This window comes from Scatophagus argus, chromosome 24, assembly GCF_020382885.2.
Source record: "Scatophagus argus isolate fScaArg1 chromosome 24, fScaArg1.pri, whole genome shotgun sequence".
Lineage (NCBI taxonomy): Eukaryota > Metazoa > Chordata > Actinopteri > Scatophagidae > Scatophagus > Scatophagus argus.
In genome coordinates this window covers 1,118,344-1,143,042 of record NC_058516.1, presented here as the reverse complement: position 1 = coordinate 1,143,042, position 24,699 = coordinate 1,118,344, and the positions used below count along the sequence as shown (strand labels likewise).

Below are 24,699 nucleotides of genomic sequence, written 5' to 3'. Positions count from 1 at the left end.
CCAGCTCCCAACCTCCACCCACCCACACACACACACACACACACTCACAGGAGCACAGTGTTAGGCTTGTCAAAGACATGACGGGACTTTATTTGTCATCATGCAGAAGGCAAAGTCTGGGCGTTCAGTTCAAGTCTCCATTAAAAGAGTGAGGACCTTTAATGTCGTCCCTCCTTAATGTACATGAATGTGCTGCAGGAGCACATGATTAGACAAAATACTCATCAGGCTGGGCTGCGATTGGTCAGCCACATCGCCATAAACAGCACATATAATTTAAAAAAGCAGAGTGAGCATGAGGAAGGTCTTTGTGACTCGCTCGTGTCCCGACTCCCGAGCTGCGGGACGTGAATCATTCTGCTGAGCGTCGCAAACCCAAACGTGTCCCGACTGGACACCTGAGCCTCGCCGGCGCCCTCCTCAGGCTCGGGGCAGGAAGCGCAGGTTGATGGGCTTTGAGGGGATGAGCAGAGTTCGAGTTTTGGGCTCCACGACCGCTGCGGCGTCTTCAAGCTGGACCTCATAGTGCTGCATTAACTGAGAGACGACACAAGCCAATCAGCAGTCAGACAGCAGCGGAGGCTTTAAACGAGTCAAGACTTTCATGACTGTTCGGGCTCAAAGTCATTTGGGCCTCGGAGACAAACTTCCTGTGTGTCCCGTCACTCACCCTGGACAGAGCGAAGTACATCTCCATCTCAGCCACCCTCTTCCCCACGCAGCCCCGCACGCCCACGCCGAAGGGGATGAAGCTGTAGGGGTGGTGCTGGTAGTAGCCGCTGCCTGGCACCCCCGCTCGAAGCCATCGCTCCGGGACGAAGAGCTCGGCGTCCGTGAACTGCTCCTCATCATGACAGGCTGCGTAGTGACACAGATGGAACTGAGTCTGAAAAAGAAGAAGCATCGGGTTTACTTAAATCCCACATGGGCTTCCTGTCAGCTCTGAGCACAAGCGCTCAGCCGCAGCTCACGTCTTGCTCCCACCTTCTTTGGGAACCAGTAGTTTCCCACGACCACCTCATTCTCGGGGATAAAGCGTCCGTTGCCGGGCACCACAGGATAGAGGCTGGTGGAGAACAGAAACAGAAAGGTCAGGCTCCGAGCGCGAGGAAAAGGTGACGTGAAGTGCACAGTCATGCTGTTTATCTGCGTTTGCTCTGCGGCGATCGTGGTTTTCACGTTTCACAACAGCTGCACCAGATGGCAAAGACAGCAGCAAACGCTGAGCAGCAGATGTTTTCCGCTCCCCCAGAGAATTCAGCAAAGGTCCATTACAAGTAAGACTTGGACAAAAGTATGTGGACACCTGTCATTCACAGGTGATCCTCACTCTTCTCGAATCTCGGTGCTGCAGAGCCGTTTGAGACAGCATGGCTTCACACGTGGCAGCAATAACGTGTCCACATACTTTAGTCCACAGCTCATGACGTTTAATATTTCACAGATTGGTCATGTTTCACAGGAATGAGGACTTTGCTATGCGGCCTGCGTGGTTATTCACACCTTGTTGCACAATGTGATGTTGTGAAAGCTTTATTTTTTCTGCCTGCTCCTCCTCTGGGCGGTAAAACGTCTTCACTTCTCTACCTCCCGTGTGTCCCTCTCTCCTTCGTCACCTCGTTGTCTCCTTCCTCTTGTCCTTTCCTGCTCCCTCCCTCCTATCTTGCCTCACACCTCCTTAATGTTCACGTTAAAATTTAACGATGAGGGAACCATTAAACTCCACTGACGTGAAGCCGTTCACTGTCCCGAAGTCCTTCTGACGCCAGCGGACTCGTCCCCTGCTGCACGTCAGAAGCTTCGTCCACGTTTCACACTTTGGGGCTAACGTGGACGTTGGACTCGACTGTCACACCCTGAAACACCGAAAACGAAGCAGAACGCGACGCAGACGCTGGCTGCTGTCGCTAAATTTGAGCAACACAAAGAAAACAAAAGGGAGAATTCCTGTCAGGTTTCGACTGAGCTTCAACACCAACCCCCTCGAGAGACCCGGCCCCTTCCCGTCCTCACCCGACCCGATCCGCTCAGCGACGACCGCTGACAGACTGAGTTCACCCTCAGCTTTCAGAGCACGTTGGACAAAACTGAGGTGAATGTAGCTGAACCCGAACCCCGGCAGCTGGCACCTCACCGTAACGTCTCCTTTATGACGGCCTTCAGGTACGGCATGCTGGTCAGGCTGTCTGCGGTCGGCTGCCATCGATCCGGACACACCGACTTCACCTCGCCGTACAGTCGATCCTGAGCCCTGCGGTCCCTCGCCAGATGGTACAGCGCCCACGACAACGTGTTGGAGGTCTGCGGGAAAGGGAGGAGATGTCAGGGGAGCATGGAGCTAAGTGCTAACACGCTCACAGCGGCGATACTCAGATGTTCACCTTCACCGTCCCAACTCAGAGTGTGAAGACCTTTGACCCGATGGGGACTAAAGGTCACAGGACCAGGGAACGTGAATGTGTGCAGGGAAAGGTCTCCTCGGCTGGAAGAGGCCAGGAAAAACACCAAGAACATTTCAGCATGTCGAGGCCGATTTCCCTCCAACTGCAGCTGCAGCTCACTTTACAGCAGAGATTTCACAAACCTCCAGCTCGTGGCTACAAGCCTCAACCTCACCTGGGAATGCAGCCAGACGAGCTCAGCGAAACAACAAAAACCTGAGATGGCAGCTGCACCCGTCTCTGTTTGTGCTGCTGAGGGTTTTGACCGCCCGGGGCCAAAGTGCTGATTCACCCGTGAGCAACACTTCCTGCGAGGTGCTCGTTTTCTGGGCTGAGAGGCTGCAGTTTCTGGCAGCTGCTGAACAAACAAACTGTAGCGACATGAACGGAAGCCTGGAGGCAGCACCTCACCGTGTCCACTCCCCCCAGCAGCATCTCGGTGATGCAGATGTAGAGCTCGGCTCTGCTCAGCTTGCCGGAGGACAGCAGGTAGGTCAGGTACATGCCCTCCACCGGCTCGCCGCTGCACACCTGAGCTTCGATTTCGGCAACTCTCCTGTCGATGAGGGTCCGGGCTGCCAAACCAAAACACAAAAACCAAACACTCTGCTGTCTCATGAGTGAGTCCACAAGCGGAATTCCGTTTGCTTTTGTCGTTTCTTTGGTTGCGTACCTACGTCGTAGAGGTCGTCCCAGGCCTGGACGAAGCGTTTCCAGAAGGGGAGGACGCCGCGGCTCCAGTGGGGGAGGAGGACCACGGTCTCGGACAGCGTCAGCATGTTGTTGACGCCGGTGATGAAGCGCAGCGTGTCTTTGGGGATCTCCTCCAGCAGGCAGCCCAGCCTGGTCTCAAACAGGATGGAGCAGATACCTGTAGGAGGTTCAAAAGAATCAGAAGCTCCTCCCCTCACCTCATCCTGTGGTGTTAATGCTGCACCTCCCACCTTCAAAGCCGAACTTGTACAGCTCGGCGGCCATATCTGAAACGGTGGCCCCGTCCCGACTGCGACTTCGGAGGAGCTCGATGCGGCGCAGCAGGTCTCCGACCACCTGGTTGATGACGGGGGCGAAGACCGACACCTCCTGCAGCTTCATCATCTTGGGGTTGAGGGCACTGCGCATTCTGTGCCACTCGGGTCCCGTGCTACAAAGCAAAAGAGCATTCGTGGACTCGCAGACGACAAACCTTTAAGGATTTTTTCGTTTTGTGGTCGTCTGTCTCCACTCACTCCACATGCAGACCGTAGGCCTGTCCTCTCAGCACTCGGTACTCCTTCCAGTGAGGCAGCTCGGCTCGCACCGGGTAGCGGCCCTCCTGTTGGATTACCTGAGCTATGAACTCCGGAGACGCCACATTGACGAGGTCGAACGGGCCGAACTTGGAGCGCCAGATGGGCCCGTAGAGACTCTTCTGCAGGCCCTGGAAGATAATACAATAAGATAAGATAATGTCAGCGCGGAAAAACTAACTGAAACACGTTTACAAAAGTCAGGACCATTTTCACACTCACATCATCACATTATTGCTGACAGCAGATTAAAGGGACAGTTCACCCCACAGTCAAAGCTGTGTAGTTTCCCTCTCAGCTGCACACAAAACACTGAAACGCTGCTTGAAGAGCAGTGAAATAACTTTATATCATTTATAACACCCAAAGAGGAGCAATTCGACACACTGATCTTGAGTTTTACAGAAAATGTGAAAAGCCTTCAAAAGTTCTGCCCGACAGCCTAAATGACTTTAAATCAGCTGTACACCTGAACATTAATCGGTTTCTCACGAGTCTGTGCAGTTACTTGTGCCATAATTTTAGTTTGGTCACCAAAGCCCCCTCAGCTGATTCACTGACCCCACTGGAAACGTACAGAAAATGCATGTGATCTTCAGACTGTCAACCAGAAACTTTTGCAGCCATCCTGTTGTGATGAAAACACTGCGGGTGCTCACACACATCAGATCTGCTTCCCCTCCTCCCGGCTGAAGCAGGTCGGATGTCTGTCATGACGAGCGAACTTTGAAGTGAAAGAGAAACGAGCGGCAGGCAGCCGAGCGGAGCCGACACCGACCTGCAGTAAGTGGCTCTTGTCCGCGTATCCTTTGGCGAACAGCCAGTACAAAGTGGTGGTCAAAGTGGGCCCGGGCAGATCATCAATGCTCCTCAGCTTCTGCGCCTCGGTGGCCGCCTGAACGTTCAGGTCTCTGCTGGTCCTCACCCCGTGGTGGAGCTTGGAACTCGGCAGAGTCCGAGCGCAGAGCGCGGCGAGCCGGCTGGTCCGGACTGCGGCCGCAGAGGGACCCATGATGTGGTCTGTGTGCGTCTGAGACGGCTGACTGAGTGTGCGTGCGTTCCATCACAGACGTGTCGTGTGCAGGCTACACCCTGCAGGAGAGACTGGGGTACTGCACGAAGCGTTGGGTCGACATGTCGCTTTGTAACTTTGATTTTGAAAATGTGAGGTCAACAGAGTGTGGAAAGGGGATCATCTTTCGTGCCACAGTTTGGTTATGAAACCAATGAAACAAACACGTTTCTGATAAGAGAAAAAGTACATCCGAAGGAGCTTTTACTGTCTTCCTGTGCCTGCCTTTCGGTCTCGTGCAGCTGACAGATCTGAGAACATTTATAATTGTGTTTCTTCACTGCCTTCTTGTAGTCATATTGTATAAGGACATCGCTATGTTAAAGGTTTTGCTGTGAAGGAAGTTCTATCACAGCCCTGCTCATATTAGATGGGCTGATTTTAGAGTTTCTTTGGTACTACTATATGATTCCGCCCCCAAGTGGTCACATACTATAACTGCAACTGGCTGATTTTGTAAATATAAAACCTAAAGACAAAAGAAATGTATGAATATCATCCATCCATTTTCTATACCGCCTATCCGTCAGGGTCGCGGGGTATATGAACATCAATATAAAATAAATACATCTATACAAACACATAAATAAAATATAAAATGGCGTCACACTGTAGGTACTGACCCCTAGAGGATTCGCAATAGCGTTTTTGTATTTAGCTTGTTGCCGGCTAATTATGCTACCGGCGGAAGTAATCACGGGCACAAGCGAGCGCTAATGCTAATGCTAACACCACCTCGACCAGCGCTGTCAGTGACACCGCCAGAGAAGCACTGTAATGTAATGTAATGTAATGCGGCTTGTCTAATAATAGTCTCCCACTTAGCAGGAGTCCACTCATATCAAGTCAAGATCTAAAATTAAAATCTACCCATGCCGCTATTTTAAAACACATATACTCATATTAACCCGGACGGTCTATTCACATTTGATTGCGTCTGCCTTTATGTGAATGTACTGATAGTTGCCGACTACGGCCAGTGAAGGACATCAAAACACATGATGTTAACTGGAGCTAACGAGTGACTGCTTTGCTTTGTAGAGGACAGCTTTAACACGTTTTGTCCATCTTTAGTGGTTCTCCATTACTGTCAAGTCAGACAAAATCATGAAGTGATATTTTAGCTAAAGATATTCAAACTGAAGTATGACTGATTGTGCAGCACTAACAGACAGCTGGTACATAACCTTTCCTTACTCCCTCTAAGCTGATTAGTTTACACTGTAAGCTAGCAAGGATACTTAACTACTACCGTAATACTTAGAAGCGACGGATTTAAAAAAACAAAACATAAGTAAGTGTAGTTGCGTGTCATGACCACCGGAGAGCAGTATAAACACATGCCAGAGAGGCTCCCACGGCAGCCAATAAACGACAAGTAAAGATCGACATGATCTGCCAAACTGTCACCTCGAGGCGGTAAAAGCTGCAAAATAATCAGGTGTTTTGTTTTTGTTTTTTTAATGCTGTGTCATCCTCTACAAAAAGTACAATTAAAACTTGGTTAAAATTAAAAATTGGTTTCAATTTTTTATTTTGTGTACTTAATTTTTTAATGACCCAGATTTTCTGGATCCAAACATGACATCAGAAATAGAGTCCTAAAGTAAACAAAAAGGCTTGAAAATTTAAATCCACTGTTGAATGTTAGAATAAAGTAAAAACACACTCAATAAATGCAGATAATGCACAAATGTGAAATAAATATCTTTTATTGTTTTCATTGTCAGTCATAATTGTTTTTAATTATGAACACAGAGCTGTCGCAATACTCCAGAATTTCTTTTTTTTGCCAAAAAACAGCAACCATTCAACGGCACTGCTGCGTCTCTCAGGACCCAACCATGCATAAAATCTCCCATTAAAAAAAAAACAAAGTAAAATAAAAAATATATATTAAAAAATTATGCGTACCACTGATATACAGATCTGATATAAACAGGCGTATTGGTCACAAACCAATCAGAATTATAAACATGGCTTCCTTTACAAGACACAGAGACCAAACGTGGGACATAAGTGGACTTTTTTCTTTTTAAAAAAAAGGGGGGTACGTTTTCACTTTATACATTTGTACATGATTTTTTTTTCCATTTCATTTTTTTAATTATTATTATTTAAATGTTCTCACCCCCTACAGTCTGAATGCTCAAGGCATTTCGGGCGCAGTGTCCAAAGAGCACGAACTGCAGTAAATACACGTTAACAAACTGACACTCTCACTCGTACACACACACACACACACACACACACTCGTACACACACACACAGGAGTGGCAGCAGTGGCTTTAGACACTAGAGAGAGAACTACAGGTGTATCTTGGCGTTTGCAGGTGACGAATACTGGTACCTAAGAGTTAATCCACGGTGGTGAACGAGGCCATCTGACGGTAAAAACAAAGAGACATTACATTCATGTACCGAGTCATTGCTAACACACACACAAATACGCATCCACTCACAGTCACACTTGTGTAAAAATAAAAAAACAGTCTTTAAAATGTGCAAAGAAAAGGTCGCTGAACCGAGCTGCACGAGCGACAGCTGATGAGGGATGGTGGGAAAGCATCAGTGAGTCATCCATAGTGCATAATGGTAGTGCGTATCAAGGTTTGCCAGTGCTGGCGGCATTCACGACTCAATCTCCATCTGTACCAGACAGTTTACTGAAAGCCGCCTCAAACTCAACACAAACACTAATGTTTCCATGACAGGAGGCTGATTTGCAAAAAAAAAAAAGAAAAATCTACCAAGCATTTCTCTTTTCTGTGGGTCTGAACACGTACCGTTGAGAAAATGCATACACTTGAGTTTGTCTCAGCGATGTGGACAAAGGAGACAAGTTTCTACAACCCGTGTGGGTCCATCGGCTGATCACAGACGCACACCTGCAGCTGGACACTCACTACAGGCAGCCAAGGTGCCACAAGAGGGAACACGTGAACTGAGACCAAGGTTCAGGGCGGGTTCAATCCTTCTCACACTGACATCGTGACTCAACATGGACAAACTGTTGTCCTCCTTTCAAAAAGTGTAATCAGTAAAATGTCTCTTCAACAAAATCTAGTGACCACAACGAGAACTACGACAGGCAGACAAATCATTTCTCAGGTTTGCTGTTGGGTTAATTTTTCAGTTTGGTACCAGCGAGGAGCTTACCAGGAAGAAGTGCTCTGTTAAAACAACGGTGAAAGCTTCCAGTAAAGTCTGCAGCAGCCTGGTCAAACATGGCTGAACGCACCTTGAAATGGCTCTTTGCAGGAGTGAAGTCACTCCAGCTTCCGGTCTGACTCAACCTAAACGAGCTGCCCAGTAACATCACGACTCCCGCGGCATCAGCCGAGGCGTCACAGGCTGTAGAAACTTTACAGCTTCCTGGTGCATAGTTCTGAAGCCGGAGGAAACCACGATGAGAGCCGAGCAGGACACGTGCCGAACGGAGCGTTTGTGGTTTGGCTAAAGTGACGAGTTAACTTTGATGCATTGGATTTGGCAACAGCAGCGGCTGCGGCGCTGACTGCTGTACAGGAGCGGAGCTGTGGGATGCTGTAAACGAGTGCCCACGAGGCGGAAAAGCCAGACGACGCCGCAGGAAGCGAGCGCTCCGATATGGCACAGTGATGACGCCGCGGCTGGAAAAAGGTGGCGACTGCAGCGGACACGTCATCTGTAAACGTACCCGATGGTTCAGTGACGAGCGGCGAGGGAGACACGAAGGAAAAACAGCAGGACAGCGTCATGCAGCCAGACCTCTGGCCAATCAGCTGCGAGCTCCTCGCCTTGCAGCAGGTGGACAGTCTTCAAATGCGCCTCACCTGCGTCACTGCTTCAAGTGAGGTGAGCCACGAGAGCACCAGAGGTCACATTCTTGGCCTCGTTTGTCTTCTCCCGAGCAGACGCTTCTCGATTTAAATAATAACTGAGGTGATTTCAGGGAACATCAGAGCAGTGAGAAACACCTGGTGGGGGAGCAGTGATGAATTCACACACTTCAGCCTGATGCTTTCCTGGACCAAACCCCATTCACAGACCGCTGAAGGAACAAATTCAAATTTGAAAAGCTGGAACTTTTCAGTTGATGTTCTTGTATGGCGTCCGCATGATTATTGCAGACTGACTCCTGCATGCTGCTGGATTTGAAGTTGACTGATTAATTATCTGATCTGCCACAGGAAGAGCGGCCTGTGAACTCTGAGAAGCCGAGCAAAAGGCTGCATTTGAAGAGGTAAAACCATCTGGACACCGTCGCCACCTCTGAGAACCGAAGCAGGAGAACCAGCACAAAGTCTGAGGGATATCTGGTCTCCAGCCAGAGCAGGCGCGCAGGGCAGGCCAACGAACCAAAGGAGCCGAGATCAGGACGCTCCTGTTACAGAAAGGCAAAAACGGACATAACGGCTGAACTGAGATCAGCTGGATTTGGGTTAACGGTGAGAAGGCAGTTTATCCGGGAGGCAAAACAACACTTGCGTGAAATAACGGCGAAGAATTCCAAAGGACTCCCTCCTACACTGCGTTTAAAAAACAGAAAAGGCACACGGCGAAGAACAAAGACGGGAGAGGAAGAGGAGGGAAGGCAGTTTACAGACGGCGAAGCAGAGAAAGACAAAGTGAGACCAGAAAGGGAGGTGAGGGAGTGGAAACCGTTCTCGGGGAGTGTTCTCTGCATCTGGGATTGAGATTTCGTCTGTAGCAGCGGGCCCAGCTCTGGGTTTTTGGCAGGAGACTACATTCTGGGGTCGGGGGCGGGGCCACTCACGAGTCAGACGTCACCTCCTGTAGGTCCACAACACCGACACTATCCCACTCCAAAACATCCCGAGGGACAAACCGTACAAACATCTAAAAAAAGGTTTCAAAGAGTCGTTTTTTCAGGAGGAAGTGCTCGACCTCTCCTTGTTTGAGAAAATAAGGTGCAACTTGCGGAGAAAAATAAAATAAAATGTCTTTTATGGCAGTCTCATACAAACAGAGACAGGAGGAGCAGGTACGCCACTCCCCCTCCCCCCGCCGCACGTCCCACCTCCTTCCAGCCAGTTCCCTCCGGGTGTAATAAGGTGTCAGCATGGAGGTGGAGAGGGCGGGGTCAGAGGCCCCATCAGGTAATCTGGCCGTTCAGCAGCGGGGGTCAAAGGTTCAGGGGTCGGGCTAATGTACAAAGATGTGCCTCAGCAGGTCATCAGCAGACGGACGCTGCTTGGTCTCTACAAAGATCCGTTTGAGGAACTCTCGGCAGTGGTCCGACACGTGGGCGGGGAGCACGGGGTTGGTGGGCTGGGTGGCGATCTTAAAGATGGCCGCCATGGCCTCAAACTCGGCCCACGGGGGTCGCTGCGTCAGCATCTCCACCACAGTGCAGCCAACACTCCTGCGGACAAAACAGCACACGTTTTCCCAGGAATAAGGAAACGAAGCACGAACAAAAAACCACGATCACTGACTGCGACTGTTGTTCAAGCCCGCCTTCTACCAACTGAACTGATCAGGAGATAAACGTGACGCGTGACATCAAAGGTCTCACCAGATGTCAGCCTTCCTGCCGTAGCCTTCCCCACTGATCACTTCTGGGCTCATCCAGTAGGGGGTGCCGGTCACAGACATGATGCCTGTTCCTGACAGACAGATGGTCTGCAGCCGCCGGCTGGCCCCAAAGTCTCCCAGCTTCACGTTCCCCACCGAGTCCCGAAGGATGTTGGCACCTGGACGAAGAGGAGAAAGTCAGCCGTGCCCTCCTGTGCTCGCAGCTTTCCGCTTTGACCCTGACCTCATTTCTGTCCCTGAAGACAACAGTCAAACAAGCAGTCCTCCTCACCTTTGATGTCTCTGTGGACAATCATGTTGCTGTGCAGGTAGGACACCCCCTCCAGGATCTGCCGGGTGTAGCGGCGCGTCACGTTTTCCGTCAGCGCTCCGTACGACTTCAGCTGGTCCTTAATGGAGCCCTGAGAGCCACAAAAATAAAAAAGTCCAAACTGTGCTGCTCTTCTTTCGTCTTATGTAAAAATAATAATAATAAAAAAACCTTTTCTACAGTTTTTCTACAACATAGAAACAACATGAAGGGTTGGCAAACTGTAATTCTGTGCTCTGAGATGATAAGCGAGTCGCCATGTGTGCAGGTGGCTCCTGAGCCAACACTCACGCCCGGCATGTACTCCATGAAGATGGAGAGCGTTCGCTCCATCGTGTCTCGCAGACAGCCGTAGTACTGGACAATCCGCTCGTGGCACAGGTTCTTCAGCAGCTGGATTTCACACTCTAACGCGCTCACCTCCTAAACGACAACAAACATCACAAAAGTTCATCTCTCTCCTGCCGTGCTGCTGTTTCCCCACCTTCCACCTACCGTCTGATGACAAAAGCTCTCACCTTACTGGTCTCTGGGCTCTCCGGGTCAAACTGGACCTGCTTGACCGCCAGTTCCCTGCCAGTATCTGCATCATAACAGAGGAAAACCCGTCCGAAGGCCCCCTGACCCAGGAGCTTTCCGAGTCTCCAGTTGGTCGGGGCGCGTGGAGCTGCTCAAACAAACAATCAGACGCAATCAAATCACAGGAGAATAAAAACACTCGATACGCTTTGTGGGCCTGCCGCACCGGCCAACAGAATCAACATCCGACTCACAGCGGCTGGGTGGACTGATGTCCATCACAGACAGGGTTGGAGCGGCAGTCGGGTTGGGGTTCGGTTCGATGTCGCTGCCCCTCCGCGGCCTCCTGGCGGGCCCCGGGACCTCCTCCAGGTCGGGCGTGAAGACGCTGCTGCCGCTGCTGGTGCTGGGCGACTGCTCGGTGGGGCTGAAGCTGACGGGCGAGCGGAAGCCGTGAACCTGCGTTCGCCGGGCCCGAGGGAAGGTCTTCCTCCCTGCCGAGCAGAGGAAGAACACAGTCTGAATGGTGCAGACTGGGAGAACACAGTCACACTGTGTGGGTGTCAGAAACGTTACCCACCATCACTGTAGTCTTGGAGGCCGAAGGGAATGCCGTATCGCCGAGGGTACGTTCCACCTTTCCCCGACTTCTCAAAAACCGGGATGTCGTACTCTGGAGAGGAAGTGGCCAAAGAACCGAGAACAATAAAGTTTAGGAGCTGCAGGTAAGTGGATGGAATTTAAAGAGCTTTGACTCCTGATTTCAGCTGCATTAAGGCTGCACAGTCGGCTTTTCTCCGTCAGTGAGCTGAATTCAATGTGTGAAGGAAACTTTTTCGTGGCTTGTATTTTATTTTGACTGTCTCCACAGTCCAGACTCAGAAGCTGGAGACCAGGAGAGTCTATGAACACGTTTCTTGACATTTACCTGGAAAGTCCTGGTGGTTGTCTGGGTAGCTCTGTGCCCGGGGCATCCTGGACTTTGGGTAGTCGCTGCATGAAACAACACGCAAACAAATCCATGAAACAGCAGTGAGTATTGTTTACACGAAAGTGAAAGAACAAACATAAAAACATGTTCACTTAAAATCTATGGCCCTCCGGCCTTTTGTTACTGTTGCCTGTATAAAACACTGAGGTCCTGACCTGTCCAGAGGGCTGTCCAGAGAGGGACAACTTCCCGATGCGGAGTTTTCTGGACTGCTCATGGACAGCGGGTCGAGCATCTGAAACGAGGAAAGGAACTGAGAAAAGCAAACTCTCACGCTGTCAACTACTTCCAAGTATCCACACACTGAACTTTCAATTTGCTCCACAGCAGCAGTTACATCGCAAACCTCAGGGGTCACACGAGGAAGACAGACTGAACCTGAACGAGGTATTAAAAGCTCTAATGTTCTGCCGTCAGGGCTCATGAAAATTCAGAAAAGTCAGCAGCCCACAGGCACTTTAACAACTAAATCCACATCTCGAGCAGCAAACTGTGTCTACATGGCAAGGAGCCAAACATAACAGCCATGAAAGTTCCAATTTAGCTTGGCTTTTGGTGTAATACCTCACACAAGTTGATTAAAAGTGGCTCATACATCATGGCTCCTTCCCATTTAAATAAATAATGGTGAGAAGACTCCTGAGAGGTGCTACCTGGTCCATGGACTCAGGAATGAACTCTCCCTCGCTGTTGATGCTGGTGAAGGAGCCGTTTCTCGCCACCTGCTGGAGCGCGTCGGGAATATAACCCGGAGGCGGGGAGCTGCGGTCCGTCGAATGAGAGCCTGAGGTTGGTTTGGCGACAGCATGAGAAAGAAATATTTTTACAGCTGAAAGTCTCAAGGATGCTAAATCTGAACTTCGAGCTTCCTGTCAGGACACATTATTCACCTATCAAAGCCAGCATGCTCTTCTTGTCAGCGACCCTGAACCCGGTGTTGTCCAGCTCCTCGTGGGACGGCAACAGGTCCATACTGGAGGAGGAGTTCTAGAGACACAAAACAGGAAAACTAAGGGAAAATGTCAGGTCTTCAGTGAATCAGCATGTCTGAAGGAGAGCGCTGCTGACCTGAGAGAAGACCTGGAGCACCAGCAGGATCTTCAGACTCTTCATGTGAACGCTGCGATCGAGCAGCTCCACGGCCTTGTCCAGGTCGTCCTGAGTGGTCAGCGGAATCACCAACTGCAAGAGGAAAGAAACTACTTTGCTGGAGACGTAACTTCCTTTTAATATCATTGAAAATTAAAATTCACGCAGGTTTGTGAAGTCTTTCGGCTTCACACCTCATTGTTGGTGTAGTGAAGGTCCATCGTCTGACCGAAAGCCACTTTAGCTTTCGCCCTCAAGTCGTCCAGCTTGACGGGTCGTGGGAACTGCAAGATCCTGCAGAGAAGACGACAGGTCAGAGGTCAGCCACAGCTCGGCAGCGGTCACACTAAAGTGGTGAACCTGCTCAAAGCCTCACCTCTTCTCCCCTTTGAACTCGAACTTCACTCTGACATCGTTCTGTTGGAGTCACATTGAGTTCAGCAATGAGACGAGTTCATGTTGTAAAAAACAAAAGTCATCACACACAAAATGATAAAAGTCCAGCACTGACCCCAAAATAACCAGAGCCGAAGACACAAAACAGACCACAGAGAAAATGCTATTTCTGAAAGCCTGAATTCTAACAACAACAAGTGCACCGGACGTATAATCGATCTAAATGATCCCATGAATGGGTCAGAATGACCATTTCATGCACTTCATGTTATTTGAGTGACATTTAGCCCCGCATCGTCACCTGGTTCTTGGGCGACGAGGCTTTGGGTTTGCCCAGGTCCGACAGGAACATGGCAGGACGGCTGGAGCGGTGCAGTTCGGCCAAGTCCTGCATGATCGAGTTCAGCGCCTCCTGCTCATCTGAGTGACAACGACATTTACACAAACTAAAGGGTGAAAAACGAAAATTCAGCAACACTGGACAAACTGAATTACTGAATTAACTGAATCCAGGTCACAACTGAAAAACACAAAGCACATTTGAATCTAAAAAGGTCAGCAAAATAAGTGGAAAATGTGAGAAGAAAAATTAGTCTTCATCATAACACGTGTGATATAGTGATGTAGTAGTATTTTCTGCAGTTCTCTCACAAAGTCAGCAACATTTACTGTGTTTCCAGACCTGCGGGGGTAACATGTGCCACTTACACTAAAGCACGTAACACAGGGAGTTTTAGTGAGGCAAGAGTGTCAAAGAAACACTGTTCAGCGAGAGAAAACATTCCCCCACACAGCTGGCCTACTGCCAAACAGTAACACTATCTTAATCCATACTCACACATACCCATCATCATGGCACGGCGATTGACCCAGGAGGCCAGGAAAGAGGATTCTCCCATCAAAGGGATTCCTTTCTCCTGCAACAGCAAAAGGACAACGTAAATCCTGACATCCAGCTGATCGGAACACAAGTCAGAGCCTGAAGCTGCGGACTGATCACATCCTGGTCTGTAAACAGTGACTCTGAGCCTGAACGCCTGTCCTTCACATGGCTGGATGATATGGAAAAGTAATGTCCAAATATCATAAATAACATTTTATCTGTTGAAGGAGGTGATTCATACACACACTCAACGTGTGCAGCTGACTCACAGTTTATTCTGGCAGAACTCTGATTTAGTAATTTCTTGATTATATGACATGACAAAGAAAAAAAAATGCTCTTCGGGAATTACAAAATAGCATAAATAAGCCGAGTTTGCAAAACATTTTCTTTATCCTCATCAGTTGCCAGTTTATTAGAGCCATGTAGCTAAACTTAAGTGCGATAAGCAGCCCTGCAATAAATCCTATCTTCATGAAGGTTACAATGTTCAGTGTTTAGCTGAAGTGCTGATTCAAATTTATGATCATTTTAAAGGCTCAAATCAATGGTGCTGTCAAGGTGGATGAAGCTGTGCTGTCTGACAGGATGTGTATTTATAGCAAACATGCTATATATTAAATTACTTAACCTGTGACAGAGAATTCTGAATTCATAATAAGTTTTATAACCTAATCACGTTTTGTATGGAAAAATTTCATCTGCCATAAGAATTAATTGCAAATGTTATGAATCTTAGCAGTTCTCACTTGATGTATCCCCACTGTTTCCTGTGCACAAGCATCACGAGTTAACACAATATGTTTGTTCAGTGTGAAGTCGTGACCACCACAGACAGGCTGTGGGTGCAGTGAGTCTGAAAATTTAAGTCTGGACAGTCAAGATGGCCTCTGCTGATGAGGAGCTGATCAAATAGTGCTGATGAAAATCAATGAGCATCACAGATTGATCGCTATCCGCAAGTGACGTACAACCTGACTGTTCCATCACGTTTGTAAGAGTGGGCTGTGGCACTGGAATTAGATGAACGTTTTTTAGAAACAAATAACGTCCTTTGCAAACCACTTTGGCGAGCTGGCTAGCAAGCGATTCAATGTCAGTGGACACGGCAAAGTTGATACCAACAACACAGCCACTATTATGGCCTCCCATGGTGGAAAATTAGCCTTAAAACAATATACAAGCCTTAGCTGAGTAGCTCCGCCAGCTAAAACTGACTAACAACTGTTGCTAACCAATTTGGCATTATAAGCTACCCTACACCTAAACGTGCTAGTTAATGATATGGCATATGAAATATAACCAAAACATAAGGTTAGCTTCCCATATGCAGTGTTAGCTGACAGGAGAAGCTAAGTGGCTAATGTTAGCCGAGTGTTCCGTGTACATTTAGCTGTCAGGCCAGGGAAGTTGTCAAGCTAAGCTAATGCTAAAGTTAACTAGCCGCAATTCAAAGCTCTCCAGCTCTGCAGGACCGTCAAAGGGGGTATTTAAACGAAGCATCTGAACTCAACAGTTTCATCATAATCATCTAACCTGGTGGTTTGTTAGATTTGTATTCACTTCCTCATCCACAGGCCCGGTGACAGGAGCCCCGGGCCCTGCGGAGAGCCGCCGAAGGAAGCAGAAGTTTGGCAGTCCGCTCCCAACTTCACTCGAGTCCTGCTGGGCCACGAAGACGAGGCCCGATGGCTGTCAGTTTAACCCACTGGATGTTTCCAGGCAGAAAAACGACAAGATAAGGGTTTGTTCAGCGAAGGATCTCCGTGTCTGGACGGTTATAAAAATGTAAAGTTAATCGACAGCTTTCATTTTTGATGCACTTTCCAACCTGGTTGTCGGTAGCTTCGCTCGCTGTTGCCCCCTAGATGCGTTAAGTTAACACGTGTGCTGTAACTGCTATACCGGAAGTGTAGAGATTTTGCTGACAAAATAAAATCACAAAACATCTTGCATAGGGAAAAACCTTAGTTACATAGTTTGTATTTTATGTTGACAGTTAATAGCCGGATATATCAATTTTCATTTTGGCATTCTTGATAGACCTTTACCCCGAAACCCAGTTGGAAGAGTCCAACAAAAACAACCAGTGAGGTCAGAGAAATGTATTGGCGTTCACGATTGAAAACTGTCATTTAATATGTTTGATAGATTTTATTTTCTTTTCTATCACCGAAAACAAATGTAGCAAATTCACAATTAAAACTAGCCTTGGATTGATATTTATTTAGTATATGCTTATTATTGCATTGTGAATAAGTGGTATATAGAAAATGAGTTGGGGGGTTTTTGTCAGACAGGTTGTTTGTGTGCATTATCATTTAATGAATGCTGTATAAAATTTATGTAATGCCAATTTCTAAATTGGACGTATATGTAGAACTAAGTTATTTGTAGCGCAGAGAAACGCTGGTAGGCCTATTATTTATGTCTGGTTTCCTACATACAAAACAAGTATGCAGTAAATCGATTTATTTATCACGATTTATTGTTGATTATATCTCTCCTCACTTCATGTTGCGTTTTAAAAATGCCATGTCTGGATTCACTTGATGTGACAAGAATCCATGTTCGGTTTCATCAGTTTGGTTCTTCTTTCTTTGTTTTTAATGTTGTTAATTTTTTTTCTATTCCAACCCCATGACGTGTTTGCAATTTTACTTTTCGTCTAAAATTACAAACACATGCAGACATGATAAACTTATAAACTTGTGTGATATGTTTCAATAACATTCTTCGAAAAAGAAGAAGAAGAATGCGTCACTTCCGGTTGATGTAGGATTCTCATAATATCAAGCTAGAGCTGCGACTGGAAGCTAACGTGACATCTATTGTGGGTGTATTTTTCACAACACACACAGAGGAAAACATGTCAGACACGGTAAGATATAAACATTAAAGAATCTTCATTGTTTGTACTGTGCATGAAACTGAAAAGGAGGCTGATAATTGTTTTTATTGCTGCTACCTCGTATCAGGTTATTTAATGTGCTAACTGTTAGCTCATGTAGCTTCAGGCCCAGAACTCACTGCTTATTTAGCTTTGCAGCTAGCTTCGGTTTTGGTTCCTTTTCAAAGTTCAGCTACGAAACAACAAGCGATGCAAGCATTTTGAAACCGAAATATTCAGATGTGTGCGAATCAGTCTCGGCGAAATCGGCCAAGTCCTGCCTCTGGGCCTGTTTGAAACGAGTATGGCTTTTCGGTGTTTTTGTGCTGTTTAGGTAGATTTGTGATCTGTTGTTTTCAGGAGACAAAACCATCCAGCCAAGACGGAGGGGACAAGAAGGATGGAGAGTACATCAAATTAAAAGTGATTGGTCAGGTGTGTATGAATGCAGGGCTGGTGGATGAGTTCCTCACCAACAAATATGACAAAAAACATAGATTTTCCGCTTAATCAAGAGCATATGCATACTTTTGTGTTAAATGTTATGTGTGGTTCCTTCTTTATAAATGGCACAGTTAGGAATGTCACTCAAAAAGTGATTTAATAATTGCTTACCTGAGCAGCAAATGATGTTTCTAAAACTGAAGAAAGAACACACCAGGTGATTTTCCCACAGGATCAATAAAGTATCTGTCTATCTATCTATCTATCTATTTATCTATCTTTCTATCTTTTCATTTGCTACATGTGGTGCTTCTTTAGCAGATGTAAGGAGAAGGTGTATTTACATTCCTGTAAAAGAGCCAATGAGCTTTCAGTGTCTGAAAGTATATTATTTCCACTGTGCAGCTCCCTGAAGGTGATTTGGTTGGATGATGCTGCATGCTTTGTTTGTTGGTTCTTCCTACATTAATTGTGTTTTGGGGTTTTTTTTGTTTTTTTGACCTTGTTGAAGTATGCTGAAATTTCTCCTGCTTCTCATCATCACCTTATCTTTCTGCCAACAGGACAGCAGTGAAATCCACTTTAAGGTGAAAATGACGACACATCTGAAGAAGCTGAAGGAGTCTTACAGCCAGAGACAGGTACAAGAAAAGAGGAGATTCACCACCAGTCACACTACCTGTTCCCTGAGAACACAAGTTTGATAATCAGCCATTAACAAAGTAACAATGAATAATAATTAATAATACAATAAGTACACAATATGTGCCACCAGAAATGTTACATGTTATGCCTTTTTAATACAAGCCAAGACTTTGAGCCTGGGACCAACACCAGAGGCCGGTATTTCCCTTTGACGTGTGTCGATGTGCTTCTTGCAGGGCGTTCCAGCGAGCACGCTAAGGTTTCTGTTTGAAGGACAGAGAATCGCAGACAACCAAACTCCAAAAGAGGTAAACACATCAATCCGGACATGAGCATCTCTTTGGCATTTCACTAAAGAACCTAAAGACTGCAGTTATGACTAATATAATTATCCATATGGCAGATTCTGTGATTTATGATCCTGATAAAGACACCTGAAAATAGAGATCACAGATTAGCTCTGAAATATAAACCTGTGTAAACCTTAATAGCTGTAACATCTCTCTCTTCTGCTGTGTGTTCCTGTCAGCTGGGGATGGAGGACGAGGACGTCATCGAGGTTTATCAAGAACAGACCGGCGGACTTTGGAATGATTAAACATCCAGAATTTCTAATTCTTTTTATTTTTTTCCTTATTTTGTATTTTATTTTGTTTGTATGTACCTATTTTTGTTCTGTTTCAAACCATCTGGATCAAAACCAACTCTATCAGGGCTTCCATGTGTGAGGGGTAGGAAGGTGAACAGACGGAGGTAAGAAAAGGACAAGCGGGTCTCTGGGACTTTGTTTCCATGTGGGTGATGTGATCACAAGTGGACAACTCTAAGCAGAGGTGTGAGCATTGGGATCCCATCGCTCAGACTACATTTGGAGGTTGTCTGGGCTGCATATGGCCACTTTCTTTGAACAGTGTGTATGTGAATGTGTTGTGGTCCTCACTGGAGGACCTCGTCTGCATAAGCGGAATTACATATTAATTTGTGCATCGCGGCGTCCTATTAAAGTGCCAAAAAACACAAAGAAGCCACAACGACAGGCAAAATTGATTCTCATGGATGAATTGCACACGAAACATTCACTTTACAAGAGCAACAGAAGTGATGTTCGTGTTTAGCTGCATGGAGCAGGAAGCGGCCACTTGAGGTGCGTGTGGTGACGGCAGGTGTGAACTGATGGACTTAGAGCTGTCGACTTGTGTCCACGCGTTGATGCCAGGTGTGAACAAGGCCACGTTGAAGGAGTGCAGGGATGTTCATGTTGTTGACCCGAGCTGTTTGGTTTTTGTCTTGTGTTTTTGGGGTGTTAGGAGAAGCAAATAATGTAGTCAAGGAACAATTTCCATTAAAGGAATAGTTCACCCAAAAAGGAAGATGTCATAAGACCAGCAAAGCTTTTAGGTCCAAAAGGTTTAATATTTACTCATTTAGATTTTTCATAATAACTCTGCACAATGTTTTGGAAAATATTACTAATCAATTTTTAACAGCTGAACTCAGATTTCACATTTTCCAAGTTTGATTATAAAAATAGTTCCAGATTATTTTTTGTAATTATTTTGACGGAAAAAGCAACCAATCATTGCAGCTCTAATGGCCTCAAAGTTTGAGCAGATAATGTCAGAAATGGATTTTTGGATGCACTGTTCCTTTAAATCACTCAGTGACACTCAGTGATTGAAAACATTCATCATCAGGCATTTGTACAGAAACAAGTTGCTACCTGTTAGTCTTTTGTTCTTTTTTTAAGGAAACATGACGGAGGAGTTTGGCACACCAAGTTAGACGTCCGTTCATTCCACATGTCTTCTGTGTAACATTCAGGGCATTTAGCAGATGTTCTCACCAGAGACGGCTTCGCTTTGACACAGTGCGGCGTGCTCATAAACAGCTGGATGTGACGCCACACGCCGTGAAGAGCACTTCTGTCAGCTTTTGTTTCTGGAAATTGTAGTCATTTGGTGTGTCATGAACTGCACCCTCATGAAAATGTAAAACTATGACAATAATTGACCTGACACGGTAATATTTGAGGTTGTAAACACATTTTTAAATGATAATCGTGCTTTACTTGTATATGTTGTATTCAGTATTAGAGTGTGTTTGAATGATATACCACGTGTATCTCAGTGTCGTCTTTTATTTATATTTGAGGGATTCATTCTGTAGTGATGTATCTGAATATATACCCGTCATGGAAATATTTTGCTCGCTGACGCACAGTATTTTAAATTCTGTCCTCCAGCGCTTTGGTGAAAGGAAATTCTTGCACATATTGAGAGAATAGTCATTGACGTGACGTGTGATACTGTGGCTGTCAGCGCTTCTTCTTAAAGCTTTTCTCTTTGCGTTTGGGATGAAACTTTTAATCTGTGTACTGTATGAAGTTCCTCAAGAAGGCGAAGATCATCAGCAGCCCCCTAAAATGTGTCTCCTTTGAAATTAGTGTCGAGATGATGAGTGAGAAACAAAGATATTTGCATGGTGGAGATGCTCAGCTCCTGAAGAGCGGAATAACCAGCAAACGAAGAAGCATCTGTTGACACTCTGGTTCTTTCACTCTTCACAAACACTCAAGATGTGCTGTTAATGACGGCTGATCCGCACCTCTGGGACACACAGTTTGAATGTATGTCAGCAGTCTCCGCTGCCGTACGACATGTTTTTCCCAGCAGTGGGAGTTACAAATGCAGATGACTTTCATCATCCTTTAATAAATGACAGGAAGCAGTGATTCTGTGATCGCGGATTACTCAGAGGTGTGTGCAATCAGAAATAAGAAAACCCTTCTTAGAAGTAAAATATGTTGTCAATTGGATTTTGTCAAGCTGACTGAGTGCTATCGTGTTTCCTTTGTGCATCAGTGAAAGGCTCAGGTGAACTCCACCCAAACCCCCCCAGGACAGGAAGGGCTGTGATTTGAGCCATGACACTGATTCCAGTGAGGTGAAGGGAGTGTTCATCATTAGAGGAACATTGATACAGATGGTTTGAAATTCTGGAGATGAGCTTTTTGCTTTTTTTGAATAAAATATTTAAGAAAAAAAACAGCTTTTGTATATTTTATTGCTTCACACTGTAAAGTCCACAGCTTCAATGAAATGAAAGAGGAAACTCCTCTCATTCTGTACCTGCATACATCCACAAAGACACGAGGCCTGCAGCACCTCCACTTCTTCAGGCAACTTTAGATAAAAAGTCTGAGCTGGAGGACCTTTGCAACGAAGGAAGAAGGTTTCATTCTTAAATCACCAGCATGACAGGTGACCAACACAGAGCCAAGGAAGCCACCTGGAGAAAGAAAAATCCTAACCAGAACTTAGACCACAAAGTAGCTTAATTTTGTGTGAGCAGCTTTCTTACTTTTGCTAAAGTCAATCTTTGCAAATGTAACTCTTGATATTTTAAGGTTGTCGTTTGGTTTCCTTCTCGCTTTCACATACTTCAGGTACCTGGGCGTCCGCATTAAGAGCAGGACCACCAGACTGTGAGACTGTTGAGCTCAGGAGGACCTCTGTAGCCCCTGCTGCTGCCCCACCCCATCCCCACCCCATCCCCACCCCACCCTACACACACATCACCCTGACAACCACCCACAGGACATTGCATAATGCAGCCATCTTGCACAGAAACTTTGCACTACTCTTCCATTTGCACATACTGCTGTACATGTTGTTGTCATCTCTGTTCATTGTTTACATTTTTTATTTTGATTGTTTTTATATTTATAGTTATTTTACGTATTTTGTAGGTTATTGGACTTATACCAGGACCAGAGAAACTAATTTCGTCCCACCTCATGTTTTTACATGTGTGAAATGACAATAAAGCTCCTTGAATCCTTGAATGAAACAAACGATCTGATCACAAGCGTTCGTGGGACTCGAATGCTGGGTTATCTTTCCCCACAGAGTTTGTTAAAGCCCCCCGGCTGTCAGTCACACCTTGCACAGGTGAATCCAGGTGCTCCTCTTCTCTCAAAGACATCTGTATCCTGGACGATGACCTCGCTGGTAACTTGTACATGCAGAAAATAATCCCAGAGAAAATCATGAGGATTGTACCCACCAGTCCGACCCCAATCCCGCTCCCCACGTGTTGAGAGTCGGGAGCCTCGGGCATTTTGAACTCAGAGGGGAAGTTTATGGTCTGATTGGTCACCACTGAGCTCAGGTTCCACAGGAGAGGTACGAGTGACATGACGGCAGCCAGCAGACACAGCGCACCCGTGGTGAGGAACGCCACACGGATTGGCGAGGTCCTTTCCATCCCAAAGTTGACATTCCTCAAAGCATAAAGCCCACCAGCGTTCCCCAAAAGACCCACAAGAAGAGACAGGAGCATGAGAATCTGGCCTGCCACAATCTCTGGCGGCGTGAAGGCATCGGTCAGGCTGATGTACTTGCAGTGCAAGACTCTAAAGCCAGGGGTCACCAGGGTGTGGCTGTTGAAGCAAGCCCGCCATATGCCCACCCAGGCCACGCCTGAGGTGATGACCTCTGTGTCAGACACCTGCCAAACCCTCCACTGGATGAGTCCGAGGGACACGGCGGTGAGCGTCCAGCCCACGCAGCCCAGCCAGACGGCGACGAGCTGGACGTGGGCGGTATGAGCAAGGTAGGCCATAGCAGTGGAGCGACGACACAGACTCACGTTACCAAGGAAGTCCTGATCGACATGGGCATCATCAGATGATCAAAGCCAGGTGGAAGGTGTCACTTCAGAATCTCGTTTCCTTTCCAGCAGAGGTGATCTCTGAGCTACACTCCCGCTCCCCCCTCTGATGATGATGCAGATCGCGTTGTTTTCCCTGATGCTATCTTGTCACCTGGACTACCTGGCAAACATGCACCTGCTGCTCCCTCTGAGAAGACAGGAACACAGACACAGGTATTCATCAGCACAAAACAAAACACCTCCTCAGTGTAACAGCACAAAAGACCAAAGCTCAGGGCAAAAGCAAACCTAAAACATGCTAAATGACTAGGCTAACATGCTATGCTAATTTGCTAAACACTGCATGCTAAAAGTTACCATACAGTGAAGAGCTTCTAACTGCTTTTGTTGTTGCTTTAATGAGCAGACTTTGAACAGGAATCGTGTGTACATCACAAATGTTTACATGGCTGTAAAGCTCCATTAACGTCACTGTGACATGTGACTGAGCAGCAGGTGGATCATCTGAAAAACACCCTTTCAAGACTGATCTTTAAGCATCTCGACGTGTTAGAAAGATCAAGTGTGAAACCCTCAGTGGTGGGAAAACATTTCTGTGGTTGCAGTTTTATGACACTAAACATCATGTGTGAGATTTATGACGTGTGGTTTGAATGAGGCTCGTCATGTGAACTGCAATATGGTCGTATTTACTCACCACCTTCTGCTGCTGCAAAGCCGCTGAGCATCTAAAATGGTTTACCTCCAGGAGCAGACATTAAACTGTAGTTTGTCCACGTTACTGAAAACAGAGAGGATTAACTCTCTGATATTACCAGAGACAAAACATTCTATAAGTAGCACCGTGATTATATAACTTTACAATATCTTGCTATTTAAATATCTCAATTTTTAGGCAAATTATTGGCCCGAAAGCAGCGTGTGGGAAAGCTTAAATAGGATTTAAAAACATGGAATAAGGAATAAGAAACAAAAGGAAACTTGAAAGTTCCCACCATCGATGATGACACAAAAAAATAAGAAAAACCATCAGAAACGTCTCTACAAGTACACTTCTTATTTCAGGTGTAAAAATCGAAATAATTGTGAAAATTAAGTATCATCATGCTGTGCAAAATTATTAGCAAATAAGGCTTCTGAAAGTAGACTTTTTTCATCCAAAGTGATCAAAGTGACCCCTCTGCTGAGAGTATGATTGATCAGGTGAGATTAAAAGAAGTTTAAAAGGCTTCAGGCCACCTCAGACTGCACATTTTCAAGTCAAACTCTTCGTTGTGTCACATACCTGACTGAGCGTCGTCTTGTGGGGCACCTTGTGAGTCCTCAAACCAGAGACTGAAAACCACTTCCTCATCACGAAGGCTCACCCTGTTTCCCATCATGTCATAAACCTGTTAATGATTGATAGTCAGGGTGTTTTTGCTACTGTAATTTATCTATATGTAACATAGATAAATATCTATGTCATTTATGTATAATTCTTAACTGTTCCCCTCATATTTATACTTATTTATG

At 46.4% G+C, this 24,699-nt stretch overlaps 4 protein-coding genes across 5 annotated transcripts; 1 reads left to right on the top strand and 3 right to left on the bottom strand.

Annotated features, from left to right (window-relative positions):
• Positions 1-60: 60 nt before the first annotated feature.
• si:ch211-113j14.1 (sterol 26-hydroxylase, mitochondrial) lies at positions 61-4,851 on the bottom strand. The gene is made up of 9 exons (XM_046382092.1): positions 4,509-4,851; positions 3,671-3,861; positions 3,386-3,585; positions 3,115-3,312; positions 2,853-3,016; positions 2,135-2,301; positions 985-1,066; positions 671-886; positions 61-537 (listed from the first exon to the last, which is right to left on the bottom strand). The coding sequence occupies exons 1-9, from the start codon at positions 4,740-4,742 to the stop codon at positions 421-423; spliced, it is 1,569 nt and encodes a 522-aa protein (XP_046238048.1). The 5' UTR covers positions 4,743-4,851; the 3' UTR covers positions 61-420.
• A 1,645-nt stretch (positions 4,852-6,496) lies between these two features.
• On the bottom strand, positions 6,497-16,463 carry map3k2 (mitogen-activated protein kinase kinase kinase 2). 2 transcript variants are annotated; one of them, XM_046382091.1, is made up of 18 exons: positions 16,363-16,463; positions 16,068-16,239; positions 14,493-14,565; positions 13,950-14,068; positions 13,629-13,669; positions 13,447-13,546; positions 13,232-13,345; positions 13,054-13,150; positions 12,817-12,947; positions 12,319-12,398; positions 12,101-12,165; positions 11,753-11,845; positions 11,427-11,666; positions 11,172-11,320; positions 10,945-11,076; positions 10,615-10,744; positions 10,324-10,501; positions 6,497-10,170 (listed from the first exon to the last, which is right to left on the bottom strand). In XM_046382091.1, the coding sequence occupies exons 3-18, from the start codon at positions 14,545-14,547 to the stop codon at positions 9,951-9,953; spliced, it is 1,944 nt and encodes a 647-aa protein (XP_046238047.1). In that variant the 5' UTR covers positions 14,548-14,565; positions 16,068-16,239; positions 16,363-16,463; the 3' UTR covers positions 6,497-9,950. The 2 variants fall into 2 exon arrangements, with proteins under 2 accessions (XP_046238047.1, XP_046238046.1); XM_046382090.1 differs by having other exon boundaries at positions 16,068-16,422.
• A 789-nt stretch (positions 16,464-17,252) lies between these two features.
• sumo1 (small ubiquitin like modifier 1) lies at positions 17,253-20,620 on the top strand. Its single transcript, XM_046382102.1, has 5 exons — positions 17,253-17,412; positions 17,782-17,856; positions 18,429-18,506; positions 18,747-18,818; positions 19,040-20,620. Exons 1-5 carry the CDS (start codon positions 17,401-17,403, stop codon positions 19,106-19,108), a joined length of 306 nt encoding a protein of 101 aa, XP_046238058.1. The 5' UTR covers positions 17,253-17,400; the 3' UTR covers positions 19,109-20,620.
• Positions 20,621-22,093: 1,473 nt separating this feature from the next.
• Positions 22,094-23,911, bottom strand: LOC124055347 (claudin-34-like). The gene has a single exon (XM_046382099.1). The coding sequence runs from the start codon at positions 23,131-23,133 to the stop codon at positions 22,372-22,374; it is 762 nt and encodes a 253-aa protein (XP_046238055.1). The 5' UTR covers positions 23,134-23,911; the 3' UTR covers positions 22,094-22,371.
• Between the last annotated feature and the right edge of the window lie 788 nt (positions 23,912-24,699).